This window comes from Podarcis gaigeae (genome assembly GCF_964106915.1).
Source record: "Podarcis gaigeae genome assembly, chromosome: 5".
NCBI lineage: Eukaryota > Metazoa > Chordata > Lepidosauria > Squamata > Lacertidae > Podarcis > Podarcis gaigeae.
The window spans coordinates 81,415,574-81,431,356 of NC_139681.1; the positions used below are offsets into that span (position 1 = coordinate 81,415,574).

At 42.5% G+C, this 15,783-nt stretch overlaps 1 protein-coding gene and 1 long non-coding RNA gene across 17 annotated transcripts in view; both read left to right on the forward strand.

Moving 5' to 3' along the window:
- Positions 1-7,402, forward strand: part of LOC310844864 (schwannomin-interacting protein 1) — a 384,519-nt gene extending 377,117 nt beyond the window's left edge. For 8 of the 16 annotated variants that reach the window (XM_083739569.1, XM_083739580.1, XM_083739578.1 and 5 more), the window contains 3 exons: positions 1,521-1,614; positions 3,560-3,610; positions 6,304-7,402. In XM_083739569.1, the coding sequence (XP_083595695.1) occupies positions 1,521-1,614; positions 3,560-3,610; positions 6,304-6,355 (197 nt within the window). In that variant the 3' untranslated portion in view covers positions 6,356-7,402. The remainder of the gene's footprint in view (positions 1-1,520; positions 1,615-3,559; positions 3,611-6,303) is intronic. The other 8 variants (XM_083739577.1, XM_083739579.1, XM_083739583.1 and 5 more) reach the window with 1 other exon arrangement.
- A 1,915-nt stretch (positions 7,403-9,317) lies between these two features.
- On the forward strand, positions 9,318-15,415 carry LOC310845162. Its single transcript, XR_014564530.1, has 3 exons — positions 9,318-9,535; positions 9,678-9,792; positions 15,335-15,415. It is a non-coding gene; the product is annotated as an uncharacterized lncRNA (long non-coding RNA).
- The last annotated feature ends 368 nt before the right edge of the window (positions 15,416-15,783 follow it).

Consider the following 15,783-nt stretch of genomic DNA (forward strand, 5'->3'; position numbering starts at 1 on the left):
AAATAGGTACCACTCCAGCGGGAAGGTAAACGGCATTTCCGTGCGCTGCTCTGGTTTGCCAAAAGCGGCTTAGTCATGCTGGCCACATGACCCATAAGCTGTCTGCAGACAAACGCCGGCTCCCTCGGCCTATAGAGCGAGATGAGCACTGCAACCCCAGAGTCGTCCACGACTGGACCTAACGGTCAGGGGTACCTTTACCTTTAAAGCTTTTGTGACTGTGAGCAGTCCTTCCACTGGGCTCTTTTGTTGCTGTTGTCCTTTTTAGAGCCAAAGTACTGCTATGCTTTTCAGTGATACGAATTAATTCATTACAGACAGAAGAGGCTCTAAATAAAAAGAAATTAGCACATGACTCCATGGTCCATGTCAATGTGTGCTTATTAATCAAATTAGTCAAAGCAGCTGCAGTGTGGCTCTTTGCCTAGGCACCTGTGAGCTATGCTCAGCGAAATGTGAATAATTCTCCCCTGAAGTCTGTTAGTGCTGTCTGCTACTTTAGAATTGCTGCTAGGATGTTAGAAAATCAGTGGACCTGCTAGAAAATACCGATAAATCAGTTCTACCATGACTTGGCTTAGTTTAATTTTTTAAGGAGAGCATTGGGTAAGTGACATGCATTTCATGAGTTTTGGTTCTCGAGTTTGTGTTTGTATTTTAAAAATCTGCTGGTTTGCTTATATATCACCTGCCTTTCAGAACAAAAATGCTCCCAAAGTGATACACAACTGTACACTAAAAATGCAAATAATTTGTATGCAATATACAGCATCCTAAAATCAATACTGAAAAGGATTGTGGAATAAATAAATAAAAGTCCTATGACCCAAGCCTAAAGAGTAGCAGAATGAGGACTTAGTGGAGTACCAGGAAGGTGAATTGCACCATTGTGGGGCTTCCATTGAAAAGTCCCAGTCCCTGGTACCCACCAACCTCACCATTACTAATGACAGCACAGAAAGCAGGGGTTTTAGTCCTCTGGTGTTGAAGGGGTGCACAACACAATGGCACTTCCTGGCACCATTGGTAGCTGTTGCAATTGGAGCACCTACTGCTTTCTTGCCTCTGTAGAAACAAGCTGACATCATAGACAGTCAAGCTTATTTCCCTGCCAATGTGTTGATGCAAGTTCAGCCTTGATAGATCACACCCAGTTTTGAGGATTTTCCATCACCAACCACAACCAGATAAATGCCAGAAGTTCCATGGGTTGGCTCCTAAGTTAAAGAGTTTAAAGAGTGCATTCTGCTTTGGAAAGTCATCCTTGGTTCTCTCATGAGATCTACAGTAGTGTCATGTTGATGTATTTTTTTACTAACGTTTGTTTTTAACAATGCCGGCCATTGTTCTTGTTCCATTACTTCATCGCCTCCCTTATTTATATGCCAAGCCAAATACCCTTCTGTTTCTTGGAGTGAGAGCAATGTACCATGGTGACTAACAGATTCCAAAATGTTAGACATGGGGAGAACTGTGGCTAACTGAACTTAAACACTCTTTTTGTTTTTTGTTGTTGTCAGGCTTGAATGAAGAATTGGTGCAACTGCTGCTAATTCGGGATGAATTGCACACAGAACAGGATGCTATGCTGGTAGACATTGAGGATTTGACCAGGTTGGTAACCTTTTTCAGATACGTCCTGTTGCAAAGGTCTCTCTTTAGACCGTTTTGTTGTGACGATATATTTTATTTTAATTGATGTATAAAATGCCCTTCACCCTTCAGGGTCAAAGTAATTTCAAAATTACAGAAACATAATAACTGTCAGAGGGAAAGCTAGGGTATGTGTGTATGTATGAATTAATTAATTAATTAATTAATTAATTAATACTTAAAATTAAAAGGAGCAAAACCATTCAACCAGCAAAAAATATAATAAAAAATGCCTGAGGAAATTAAATGATTTTAACCTGATGCCACAAAGAATGTATGCCTGTGCCTGGCATACCATCCTCAGAATGGCTTCCTACAGTTGAGGCACCACCACAGAGAAGGCTCTGCTCTTCCATTCATGCATAATGCACTTCTTTTAAAGTTGGAACACTGAGAAGGAATTATGATATATTACTGATACGAGGTGAATTGTCTGACTTGTAATGCTGTTTTCTGATCAATGCCTGCTAGGATCATACCCTAAAGCCACATTATGATAATGTCTTTATTTGGACCAACCACAATGTTACAAGGTCACGAATGAATTCAGAAATCTTCATCAGACACAAAAGTGGTTGGGGGGGCAAAAAGCTGATCATAGTGCTGCTGCCCCAGAATCTGCAGTTTATAACACAGAATGCAGGAGAAGTTCTGCAGGCGTTATTAGATTAATCTTGCAAGGTGCCATACATTGCTGCATTCACCCAGAACTACTAGACCAAAAGAAGCAATCGTGGAACTACATAAAAATTCCACCTACAGCTCCAGTGAAAGCTTAGGTCATAATAAGTGCACCTGGTTCAGTAACAGAAGTCTACCACTATTAGTGTTGTTTGCACCGAAGCAACTGTTTTTGCTGCTGTTTTTCTAAGCACCTGTTGCCATGACTGTTTGGGGTATGACAAATGGCAGATTTGGACAGTATGCTATTTCTTTGTGATCCACACTCTCTATCAGATTATAAGTGAAACTTCTTTGGCCATTGAATCCATTTATAATCTAACATCCAATACCTAATAACTTTCTCTAGTTGCTTGCAGCAACATGGGGCTGAACCCTTTAATTTTGGGAAATTATTGCTGCTAGGAAATGTAAAACTTGGTAAATTGTCTGGGCAGACAAAGAGAGTGGTCCTAAAGATAGAGAGAAAAACTTCCTTTATTCTGGAATCTGCCTTTGTGATGCCTCCTCTGTTAGAAATCCCAGCTTCTATTTTCTCCATTTGATAATGTAGCTGCCATCTATTCTTAACTTTCCCTTCCCTTCCCTTCCTAAATTATCTTTTCTTAATGATCTTGCAATGATCCTTTCTCACTCCTTACTTTACTGGGTAGACAATGTGCCCTATTAACAGCTTGCCCCTCTGTACTAAAAGCTGTCCTTACATATTCAGTCCGGCTACCAAGCCCTGTAGTGGGCAGAATCAATCAGAGTGACTTTAGACATGATTTCAAGACCTGGGAAGACTCCAAAAGGCAAAATCTGGGTGACCGTAGGTCCTGGCAGTTCCAAGGAAAAGGCCAATAATAATGTCAGTGGCTAGCAACCATGCTTTCATTTTGTCCAGATGTGGTTTCAATTGTCTTGTCAAAGAGTGGGGCCTGTTGCAAAAATTAGATGCAGGGGGTACAGTTCACAGCTGCATCCTCTAGTGAAAGCAGGCATGTAGCCTTATCAGGTGGATGAAGTTACTTTTCTCTGGTTTCATTCATAGCATCTTACCAACAGTCTGAATATACTGTATATCTACTTCTGCTCTTGCTGTGGCCTTTCAGTCAATTCCTGTGCTGGTTTTTAATCTTAAAGGGAAGAAACCTGTTTGCCACCTGCAGACAGAGATGAGACTTAATTGAACCAAAGCAAACCCAACTATTTTTTTCTTTTTTCTGTAATATTTCTTTTACAGTGCGGCCCCCTATCAGTACCATGGTAATTTAGCACCATTGCTGCCGACAAGGTAAAATACAGTAACGCCTCAACTTTCCCAGATCCCTTTAATCCAGGCCTTTTCTTATTCAGTGCAAACCTTTTATGTTCTCCCCTTCTATCTACCCTCTGTCACCCTCTGTTCCAGGTTATTTTCACGTTTCTCAGATTGGCTGGTTAAAGAAGGTTCAGTAGTAACTCAACAGCCAAAAATGCTAAGTCGCCTCTCTTACAGCTTCCTGCTTTGTGGTATTTGCCAGCTATTCCACTGCACTGAAACCTCTGCAACTCCAGGGAACATGCATATATCTGGATAGCTCAGTTGGTTAGAGCGTGGTGCTGATGATGCCAAGGTTGCAGGTTCGATTCCCGTATGGGACAGCTGCATATTCCTGCATTGCAGGGGGTTGGACGAGATGATCCTCAGGGTACCTTCCAAAATCTGGAGACTTGAGTAATCTAAATGGGAGTTGCATTCTGATCTGCAAGCAAGTTTGGAAATATTAGAGTGTGTCAGTCCACAGCAAATAATGATAATAATAATTGCCCACCCCAGCACTCTGTTTCTCTCATGCATGCACACACACACACACACACACCCTCAGCACTTGACTTCATTGAATTTTCTCGGTTTTTGTAGCTTAGAAAACATTGAAGAGAGGCAGAATCTCATCCGCTTTACACAAAGACCAGGGAAGGGTTAGTGTGTGTGTGTGTATGTGTGTTTTCGCATGCCATTATGTGTCTGTCTTTCGGCATGGCATTATCCTTCCTCACCACCCTCCCCCACTATAATCTGGTGAGCAAGTCGTCATTGACATCTACCAGAGGACTTCTGCGTAGAGGAAAAGGTCGGTGTGCTCACTATAGTATGTTCTTGCAGAAATCTGCTGCTGCAAATCACAGACAGTGGAGTGGTTTTGGTGCTTCACCTCGTAATACAGTGGTACCTCTGGTTGCGAACGGGATCCGTTCCGGAGGCCCGTTCGCAACATGAAAAGAGCGCAACCCGCAGCAGCACGTCTGCACATGTGCGGGTTGCGATTCGCCACTTCTGCTCATGCGCGTGACGTCATTTTGTGCGTCTGCGGCAAAACCTGGAAGTAATCGTTTCCGGTACTTCCGGGTCACCGCGGGACGTATCCTGAAAGAACATAACATGAAGCTGACGTAACATGAGGTATGACTGTACAGCAATGCCCATACTCTGCCTGTTGCTCACCTCCAGAGAAAAGGAAGGTTGTTTGTGTTTTTTCTCCTGTGAGCCAACCAGTGGCTCAGATTTGAGAGCACCTGTGCCTTGCAAAAAAGAAGATGCTGCCACTACCATACACAATGCTGGTGCTTTTCACTTGCTGCTTTATGAACTATTGTTAGTGAGGGGAGGAGAAGGGACAAACACGAAGGCAGCAAGCGAAAGTTCAAGGAATGTGTGCCAGTGATTCGGTGTTTTTTCCCCTAACTGCTTGTCTCTGGGTGAAAAGAGATCAGCAACAGGAAGTGTAGATACAATGCCTCATTGCATAGTTGAAGTGTGAACTGTTTAAGCAGAAGAAACTAAAAAGAGAGAGAGAGAGATGTTTTATGGGCATTTTAACAAGAACTGTTCAGTCTTTGTATCCATAAAACATAAATCTACAGAGAGATGGTTCTGTATATTCGTGGATGGTCTCTAATTTGAATACCAAATTGCAGATGAAAATAATCAAGAGTTTGAGTTCAGGGTACATGATGTTTCTGTCTCCCCCACCTCAATTTTACCATCTCAGCACCTCCAACCAGTTGGTTAAGCTGAAAGATGGTGACTTTCCCCAGCATCACCCAATGAGCTCCGTGGATGTATGTCTATCAAACTTGTATTTTCCTGGTCTGACTCTCTGCTATGCGACCCTGGCACTCTTTTCTTTCCCTTGTTCTTCTAAAACAGGCTTCCGCCAACTTGGTGCCCAGAAACTTTGAAATATGAGTCTGTTTTAATGAAAAGAAAGCATGACCTCTGGCTTCTATTGGGTCCACAGTGTGCACCTGTGGGGACTGTCTGGGGCTTATAGAAGTCGTAATCCAAAACTTCTGGAGGGCACCTGGTTGGGGAAGGGTGTTACAAAACTACTTTCTCATGTTGGAAGCAGTTTGCATTTCTAGTTTCTGGAATCAATTACATATTTAATTAGCCATTTAGATGCCCTCTGTGTGGGCCACATGGTTGGCAGTTTGGTGAGAGACGAGTTGTTTTTAGTTCTTTATATCTTGAAGCGTTGCTACAATAGCAACCTAGGGGTCATCTTGCTACATCCTTTGATTGTGTTAATACAAATAAGTTTCCTATCCACGGGAAGGAGGTGAAACTCTCCTCCTTTTCCCCTTGCTCCCCAAATAAAACTTCCTTTCAATGTTATTGCAACCTACAGTTTCAATTCCAAAGCAATTTCCTTGAAACCCTCCCTGCCCCCGTGCTCTTCTTGATTTTACCTCCTGAAGACTGTGGTTGTTATTTTCCTTCCTGTGCTGGATTTCTGCAGTCTAGAGGAGTCCTGAAGAAAAGGACTATTTAAGCCGGCTCTATAATTGCAGCAAAAGTTCATCATCTCTTTAAGCAATCTTTTCAGCAATCGCTACGCTTCCTTCCTTCTCTGCAGCCTTTAAGTTTTGCCAGTAAAAAATATATAAAATCTTCATTTATTGCATCTACGTAATATTGTTCCTTTTCCCCCCATTTCCCTTCAGACACGCTGAAAGTCAGCAGAAGCACATGGCAGAGAAGATGCCAGCAAAATAAAACTGGAAGCCATCAGACTGAAGAAACAAGCTAAAACGTTTTGCTTCTGTGGTTGTACCAACGCTGATGCTCCATGGGTGGCACACAAGAAAAATCAGTGTTAGTCATTGATTCCGGGCGCAATCTGCCAAGCACCAGGAACCCCCCCACACGAAACCTTCCTTGAAGCTAATGGTGGATGCACAGCGACTGTGCTTGGCGAATTGTTCCCAATGTCTGAAGCTTTATGTCCAGTGGTTGGCCTATGCTTTTTAATTTATTTGCTGTTGGGTTTATTTTATTTTTTACTTGTGCCACTAAATATCGGACAGTTCAATAATCTTATTGTAGAACAAAATGTACAGTACTTATAAACATTGCAAACATGAAGAGGAAAAAAGAAGAGAGAGGGTAGTTTTAACTTTTATTTTTGTTTATTTAGAGAGACCTTTAAGTTAAAGCAGTATTTTACCATTGGCTACTTTTTATCGTTTTTCAGCGTAGTTTTAAACAAATGAGACTGTAATTTTGACGGTGCTATACAAGTGAGAGAGAAAACATACATGCCTGCCTCGTAGTGAAGTTGTAGCTTTCAGTAATATGTATATTTTAATCAGTTTTCAACATTTTGTGAATGTTGACTACCTGACATTCATTTTTAGATGTGCTATTAACATGCAGTTGAGTTGAAAGAGTTACCTTGAAAGTTTTATGTATAAATATGTAAAATAAAAATTAAAAATTTCTTTCATATGATATGTCTTTTTGTTGACTAGTGGGGCAATATAGTAATTCACCTGTAATATATTCATTGAAGTACATGTGAAATTCCTATTTTTTCTCATTTCAGATTATATATAGATATATATAATATGAAAAGTCTCTCTTCATATATATATATTTAAAAAATACTATTCACTTAGAACACAGATAAGTTATTATAGATTCACTTGAAGGCAGGCACAAAGGTAAGGTTTAAAGTTAACAAAAAAATACTATGTGGGCTGAAAAATGAAAATGACACCTCAACTGTATACGTAAACTTGAATTAAACTCTAACACACTTGATATGGGAATTGATTACTTTTCTCTCTCTCTCTCTCTCTCTCTCTCTCTCTCTCTCTCTCTCTCTCTCTTTTCTTTCTCTCTGCTGAGATTGCACTTGCTATCATCATGCATTTTAATACGAGCTACAACCTCTTTGTGAGTCTTGTCCTCCTTCCCAAATTCATAACCCAGCTACCATGCATCTCTCCCATTCACTTCAATGGAAGCAGCAACTACATTTGCCAGTGAGGGGGAACCTGAACCCCTCAAGATGTTGGGGCTCACGGGAGCTGAAGTTGGACTAACCTCTTTTTCCCGAGCATCCCTATTTACTAACTATAATGTGAAATAAGAAAAGAAAAAAGATGTTCTTCTAGGTTCTTGCTTTTGTTCTGTTATTTGTGCTTTGAAAAAAATCGCCTTGAGAAAGCTGAAAAATAAAATGTTCTAAGCCTTTTTTTTTTAATACCGTTATGGTGCATAGGGCCTAGATCACATTGCAGTTTTTTTCCAGGTTGCTGCTTATTCAAGGGCACTGTTGTGGGACTTCTGTGGCTGCCAGTGGGAGGATGGGAAAAGGTGATGGGAAATTGGAAACACCTGCCTCCCCACCCAACAACCCGCATCCTGATTCTCCACCAGCAAAGCCTTTTGCTTGACTCTACCATCTAGCTGAACTTCCAGTGAGACTGCCAGAGATTGAGGCAAAAACAGCAGTTTTGATTTATGACTTTGTTACACCTGGGGCTGAGCAGCCACTGTAGTATCTTTCAGGTCAGGAAACAATTGCAGAAGTGATAAGGTGAACAACATTTATGTTGTTTTAATCAATAACTGCCTAGCCAGGGTCAACAGGTCTCACCCAGGCTGCATTGAACTAACTTCCCAGGTTCTAGCCATCTGACCCAATATTCTCTGATAGAGGTCCTTAAAGCAACAGTCACATCTACAGCAGCCAGTTGACTGGCTGACAGCCCCTACAGCCAAAGGAACAACAACTGTAGCCAGCTGGGCTGCTGCTGGCAGGCCAACCCCACTGGGATGGAATGAGGGAGAGGGCTCCACCCTTTACACTCCCCCCCCCCCAAAATATTGCTGACGTCGTATTGTTGCATGGGATTGGGAAGTGGGACAGATACATGTGGGCTTGTTTGACCGTAAAGGTAAAGGGACCCTTGACCATTAGGTCCAGTCATGGCCAACTGGGGTTGTGGCGCTCATCTCACTTTACTGGCTGAGGGAGCCGGTGTACAGCTTCCGGGTCATGTGGCCAGCATGACTAAGCCACTTCTGGCAAACCAGAGCAGCACACGGAAACGCCGTTTACCTTTCCGCCGAAGTGGTACCTATTTATCTACATGCACTTTGACGTGCTTTCGAACTGCTCGGTTGGCAGGAGCAGGGACCGAGCAACGGGAGCTCACCCCGTCACGGGGATTCGAACCGCCGACCTTCTGATCCGCAAGTCCTAGTCTCTGTGGTTTAACCCACAGGACTAATTGCAGTCTTTAGGGTACCCAGTGTGAGAGTCTGTTGGGCCCATAGGTGATAGGCATCCTCTGGGGGGGGGGTAAGCATCCTCCCTCTGCATTTAAAGCACTGCGGTGCCACTTTTGACAGCCATGGCCTTCACCTAAGAATCCTGGTAACTGTACTTCATCAATAATTATAATGATAATGATTACTGTATGAATTTCCCCAGCCACGCTGGGTGGCTTACAGCACAGGAGACTCCTATTCACCTCACACAGCTTTAAGTTATCTTGAGTCCCCCAGGAAGACAGGTTGATTTTCGAACCATTTGGGGAATTGTAGCTCTTTTGACGAGAACAGGGGCCTCCTCTAACAACTCAGCACTCTTAAGCTGCAACTCCAAGGATTTTATTTTTTTCCCCCGGGGGAAGTCAGGACTGTTAAAAGTGGCATCAAAAGTGGCATCGTAGTGCTTTAAATGCATAGTGAGGATGTGGCCTGTATATCTGAGTTCTCAGTTGCCTGAGCAACCACCGAAAGCTTCATTGTTTACAGTGTGTGAGCTTACCAGAGCCACCTAGTGGACCAATGTGGGAAATAAGGATGCTGGACTAGGTATATCAAGAGTGAAGAGACTTTGGTTCAGGAACCGAACACAGCCTCCTAGAAGGTTGTCTATCAGTGTTTCCCAACCTTGTGCCTCCAGCTGTTTTTGAACTACAACTCCCATCATCCCTGACTAGCAAGACCAGTGGCAAGGGATGATGGGAACTGTAGTCCAAAAACAGCTGTAGGCACAAGGTTGGGAAACACTGGTCTATAGGAGAGTATGACCCTTGGGCTGATAGAGGACCCATAGACAGGCCTTTGATAAGATCCAGCAAGGCTTATGCTCATGTGTAGACCAGGCCTGAAACTGCTTAAGCAAGACAGGAAAAGTAAGGAAACATAAATTTATAATTTTCAATACAAGAGAATAGTGGGGTTAGAGGAAAAGAGGCTTTATATCAGTTAGGAAAAGCACCATAGATTTGTACAGTATAGACCAGGGGTAGCACAGTGTTCACCAAGCTAAATTAGTGAGGAATATCTGACTGCCTTTAGCAGTTAATTTCTTCCTTCTGCTTCTTAAAGTCAGGGTTTCCAGCTTTGATGTAAACCCAATCTCTTGAGTGGGAAGTCCAAATTGGAAAGTGTCAGAAACATAATATACAAAAACTGGAGTCAAGTTAGAGTAGCTGAGGTGATGACAAGAGGCAGTGCCATTCTCTATGTGTCTCCTCAAAATATTTACCATCCTGACTTTGAATATGGGTAGCATTAAATTTTCACACATTTGTTTCTTTATTAAAATCACCCCATCTTTTTCTTCTTCTGAAAAGGGAAACTCAAATCTTTGAATGCACTGCAGAAATAGCTTGTTTTTTATAGTTTGGTAAGTAAGAGAGGAAGATAAAGGTAAAGGGACCCCTGACCGTTAGGTCCAGTCGTTGCCGACTCTGGGTTTGCAGCGTTCATCTTGCTTTATTGGCTGAGGGAGCCGGCGTACAGCTTCCGGGTCATGTGGCCAGCATGACTAAGCCGCTTCTGGCGAACCAGAGCAGCGCACGGAAACGCTGTTTACCTTCCTGCCGCAGTGGTACCTATTTATCTACTTGCACTTCATGCTTTCGAACTGCTAGGTTGGCAGGAGCTGGGACCGAGCAACGGGAGCTCACCCCATCGCGGGGATTCGAACCGCCGACCTTCTGATTGGCAAGTCCTAGGCTCAGTGGTTTAACCCACAGTGCCACCCGCTTCCCAAGAGAGGAAGATGGATTTGTGTAAAAAAATAATAATATTGCTGCTAAAATCACAAGCACAGAAAACATCATGAATACTGAGAAAAACTCTATCCGGGTAGTCAGAAGAACAACTGTAGGGGGCACACTTCTGAATTTCATACTGCTATTTGCGTAATTAAAACCATGGGCACCAGTAGAGTTTTAAATGGTGGCTTCTTCATGCCAATAGTTGACTGGGGAGTGGACTTCATCAGGTTAAACTTCCCCTCATACAATCTGATGCTGCTCTGACCTCTCCATAGCTACTTATTTACATTGCAAAAAGGGGGTGGGGCAACCACTAGAATCATGAGATTAAAAAGGCATTGATTTGGCCCTATTTATCAGATGTTTTGATGAACTTGCAGTGGCTATCTGCATCATTCTCTGTTAGTAGCTTCCAAAGTATTTTGACGATACTGGAAATAGAGATGCTGGACTAAATTGCTCTTTGGTGTGATTGAGCAAGGCGGCGCTGTTTAAATGTTCTTACATGTTCTGTAACTCTCCCAAGTGTTTGACTACAATTCCCATCATTCATGACCACTGGCCCTGCTTGCTGGGGCTAATGGGAGTTGGAGTCCAACAGTGTTGAGGTGGGGGGGTGTCCGGTTCCCCATTTCCTGTTTTAAGATGACCTTCTTATTGACATAAGTGAAAACCACAACTATCTGTTGAGAAAGGAAGTAATTAGCCCAAGTACTAAATATCACACTGTACTGAAAAGGTATTTTTAGTCTGCCCCTTTAATATGACCCTCCAGGTGTTAGTGGACTCCCATCAGCTCCAGCCAACATGGCCAGTGATGAAGGGTTGTGGAAGCTGGAGTCCATTAACATCAGGAAGCCATGCAGGTAAGTCACCCATGTTTGACTACTAATCAAACCATCTTGCACAGATAATATCAATCTTGTGAGAGGGGTTTATAAGATTCAATTGTTGAAGATCTTTCTGTGGTTTGGGTCAAACTGTGATAACCGAGCTCTGCCAAGTTTCAGGAATTTGGCCTCTATTCTATATGTCAAGAAACAATTTCAGAAGAAAAGATGGGATTTATTCTGAATTTTTTTATATTAAAAAAAGACTAAATCAGTTGGGACCATGTGCTTTATGGTGGACTTTTATATTTTTGATCCCATTTTGGATTGATTTATTCTAGAGATTCCTCGTGAGTGGTTAAATTTTGGGATTTTAATCCTTTCTAGGAACTCTGTGGAGATTTGAGTATCCAATGGTTCAGATTCATAAGAGTTTTGTATTTTTAGAAAAATATCAATTCCTCCAGAATTTGTTTTTGTTTATTTTTCCCCACCTTTTGCATTTTAAGAGTGCATCACTCGTTTTGCTTGCCTTAGGCCTACCTGTCTCACCTGGAGGGCAGATTTTGTTGTTGTTGTTGAATTCATAATAATGGGCTGGGTGTGCTTTTGTTACTGCTAGGCTATTAATTGGGGGGTGACTGTAGAAATTAGTTTGTGTTTTTATGTTCTGTACCATGGGTAGGCAAACTAAGGCCCAGGGGCCGGATTCAGCCCAATCGCCTTCTCAATCAGACCCGCGGACGGTCTGGGAATCATCGTGTTTTTACATGAGTAGAATGTGTCCTTTTATTTAAAATGCATCTCTGGGTTATTTGTGGGGCATAGGAATTCGTTCATTTTTTCCCAAAAAAAATGTAGTCCGGCCCCCCACAAGGTCTGAGGGACAGTGGACCGGCCCCCTGCTGGAAAAGTTTGCTGACCCCTGTGTATTGTGTGAATTGTGTAAGTTGAGTGTTGAGTGAATAGCACTAAGAAAGGCGGTGTGTAAATCCTTTTTAAATAAATACATTTTATTCCCTGACTCACAAAGAGCTGTATTCTGGCAAGGCAGGTGTGGGGAAGTTTTGACCCTCCAGCTGTTTGCTGAACTACAACTCCCATCATCCCTCTCCATTGACCATTGACCATACTTTCTGGGCTGATGGGAGTTGTATTCCAACAGCATGTGGATTGCCAAAGCTTACCCACACCTATAGGGAGTTGCTAGAGCGGATTGTGTCCTTTTATCAACAGCTTAATCCTTACTAAACCACAGTAGCTTGCAAATATTTTTCTTGGGTTTTCAGAGCCCAACAAAAAGATAAAAGTGAGCCCAGTTTAAACAGTATTCTGATGCTTATCACAAATGCAGCTTTTCCCTGTTAACGGAAGCCGTGCACGTGATGCAAGAGTGCCATTGTGCATTATAATTTACCTATTTATGTAAAGCAACCACATCCTACTTCTGCCCCCGGGAAAAAAACAAAAACAGATGTCGGCTAATAACAATAAAACACAACTCAAAATGACACACAATAAATGAAATTTGAGTAGTGGGTGTATGTACCGCATTTTTCGCTCTATAAGACGCACCAGACCACAAGACACACCTAGTTTTTGGAGGACAACAAGAAAAAAATATTCTGAATCTCAGAAGCCAGAACAGCAAGAGGGATCGCTATGCAGTGAAAGCAGCAATCCCTCTTGCTGTTCTTACTTCTGGGATAGCTGTGCAGCTTGCATTCGCTCCATAAGACGCACACACATTTCCCCTTACTTTTTAGGAGGGAAAAAGTGAGTCTTATAGAGCAAAAAATATGGTATTTATTAAACAGAGGGTGAATAAACCACCTATTTGAATGGCAGTGGAAGCTGCACTGCACAACGCCCAGTGCTGCTCTGAGAAACTCTGCTAAGCCCTTCCATAGTGATTTATTGTGCAAGATTAATTGTTTGCAGGGGTAGCCATGTAATGACATCTCTCTTCCCTCCCATGCACGCTCTTCTGAACTGTAACCAGATTATTGGGCCTAAAGGAATGAATTGGTTTTAAAGAGGCTGCAGCAAGCAGTTAAAACAATGGCTAAAGATATATATTTATAAATATGCATATAAGTGCACCTGAGTTAGGAACTGGGAACCTAAGATTCTCCAGCCGTTGTTGGAATACCATTCCCATCGTCCATGTCCATTGGCCATGCTGCCTGGAGCTGATAATAGAACCAACAGCACAGGGAGGTCCTTCGGTTCCCTATGCCTGCTCTAAGCCAAAATAAAATTGAAGCCATTTTACCCTCCAATCCCTATGCTTCACAGAGTGAAGTAGAAATTTTGGCTTTGAAGGTGCCAATTTTTTAGCTGCTTTCTCTAATATAGGGCATAGGCTTGACTTCCCTCCCCCCCAAAAAAAAATTAAAATTTGTATGTGTATATGTATTTGGAGGATGGAGCATCTGGAAGATGGTATTTTTTACCAACAGGCTTTAAAATAATAATAATAATAATAATAATAATAATAATAATAATAATAATAATAATAATAATAAATTTTATTTATATCCCGCCCTCCCCAGCCGAAGTCGGGCTCAGGGCGGCTAACAATAATAAACAGTACAAAAGTATAGCACAAACAACACTCTAAAATCATTCATTATAAAATTGATTCAAATCAAGCCACTGGCAACCATTGTGCCAGAGCTCCACGAAGATTGCCGAGGGAGGGAGTTAGGCTGTGCCCTGGCCAAAGGCCTGGTGGAACAGCTCTGTCTTGCAGGCCCTGCGGAAAGATGTCAAGTCCTGCAGGGCCCTTGTCTCTAGTGACAGAGCGTTCCACCAGATCGGAGCCACAGCCGAAAAAGCCCTGGCTCTAGTTGAGGCCAGCCTAACTTCTCTGTGGCCTGGGACCTTCAAGATGTTTTTATTTGAAGACCGTAAGTTTCTCTGTGGGGCATACCAGGAGAGGCGGTCCCGTAGGTACGAGGGTCCTAGGCCATATAGGGCTTTAAAGGTTAAAACCAGCACCTTAAACCTGATCCTGTACTCCACCGGGAGCCAGTGCAGCTGGTATAGCACTGGGTGAATGTGGTCTCGCAGCGAAGACCCCGTTAGGAGCCTCGCTGCAGCATTCTGCAGCCACTGGAGTTTCTGGGTCAGTCTCAAGGGCAGCCCCACGTAGAGCGAGTTACAATAATCCAATCTGGAGGTGACCGTCGCATGGATCACAGTGGCTAGGTCAGGGCGAGAGAGGTAAGGAGCTTCTATCCGTGGGCTGTTAGGCTGTTGAACGGAAAATAACATAGCGAAATTGACTTGGTGTGTGGTTCAATAAGAGATTGAGTGTTTGGGGGGGGGGCTCTTTTAATTTCATTGTACACAGGTTGTACAATGACAGTAAATGTATTATTAAAGTGTGATAGCAAACATGCTTTTTTAATAAACAAGTAAAAGTTGCTTTGTAGAAATATGTTGTGCCTGCTTTTCATGTAACAAGCTATGGCTAACATAAACCAAGGTTGATTAAACTTTTTCTGTGATTGGTTAAGTCGCTGGGCTGGTTCAGAAAATCTAATAAACCAGGAGCCAATGCAATGGTGCCCACAAAGGCTTTCACTGGTGCCCCAGAGCAGGTGTCCCATAATCTGAACTTTCACTTTTTAAAAAAAAATGAAGTCTCTAGCTGTCCCAGGAAGAAAGTTATAAGGCAAAATGTGCAGGTACTTTCTAAGTGATTCCTGTGAATAAATTATCAAGGTAAATATGTGGAAGCCCTGTCGAAGAATCAAACGAGATGTGATGGTGGCGGTTGTGTGTTTAAGGAGCACTGACTTTCCCCCCACCTGTGACTTATTTCATGGCAGCTTCTCTACCCAAACATAAATCTGCTTTGCTGATACCAGAAGTGGCTGTGGCTGGGCAAAAATCACATGAGCAGAAAAGCTGTGAGGAGGGAAGCACTGGGGTGAAAGATTGCAGGGAAGTTAGCATCTATTACTCTCACTCATGCTCCCTTTTGTGGTTAAAAGTGGGCGCCAACCTCCTCTAGCTCTGATTCAGGCTGTTGTGTGACTAAACCCAAACAACCATATTTACTCGAATATAATACTTTTTTTGTCAAATTATGTTGCAAAAATTAGGGTGGGCATTAGATTCGATGGCGTGTTACACTGAGTATTCTCTGATTTGTTTAAACTGCTTTTAAAATTCTATTTTGTTACCCACCCTCAAACATGGTGAAGGCTAAGAAATCAATAATAATAATAATAATAATAATAATATTTAAAGCACATAGAACAGTCACTATGTGGCT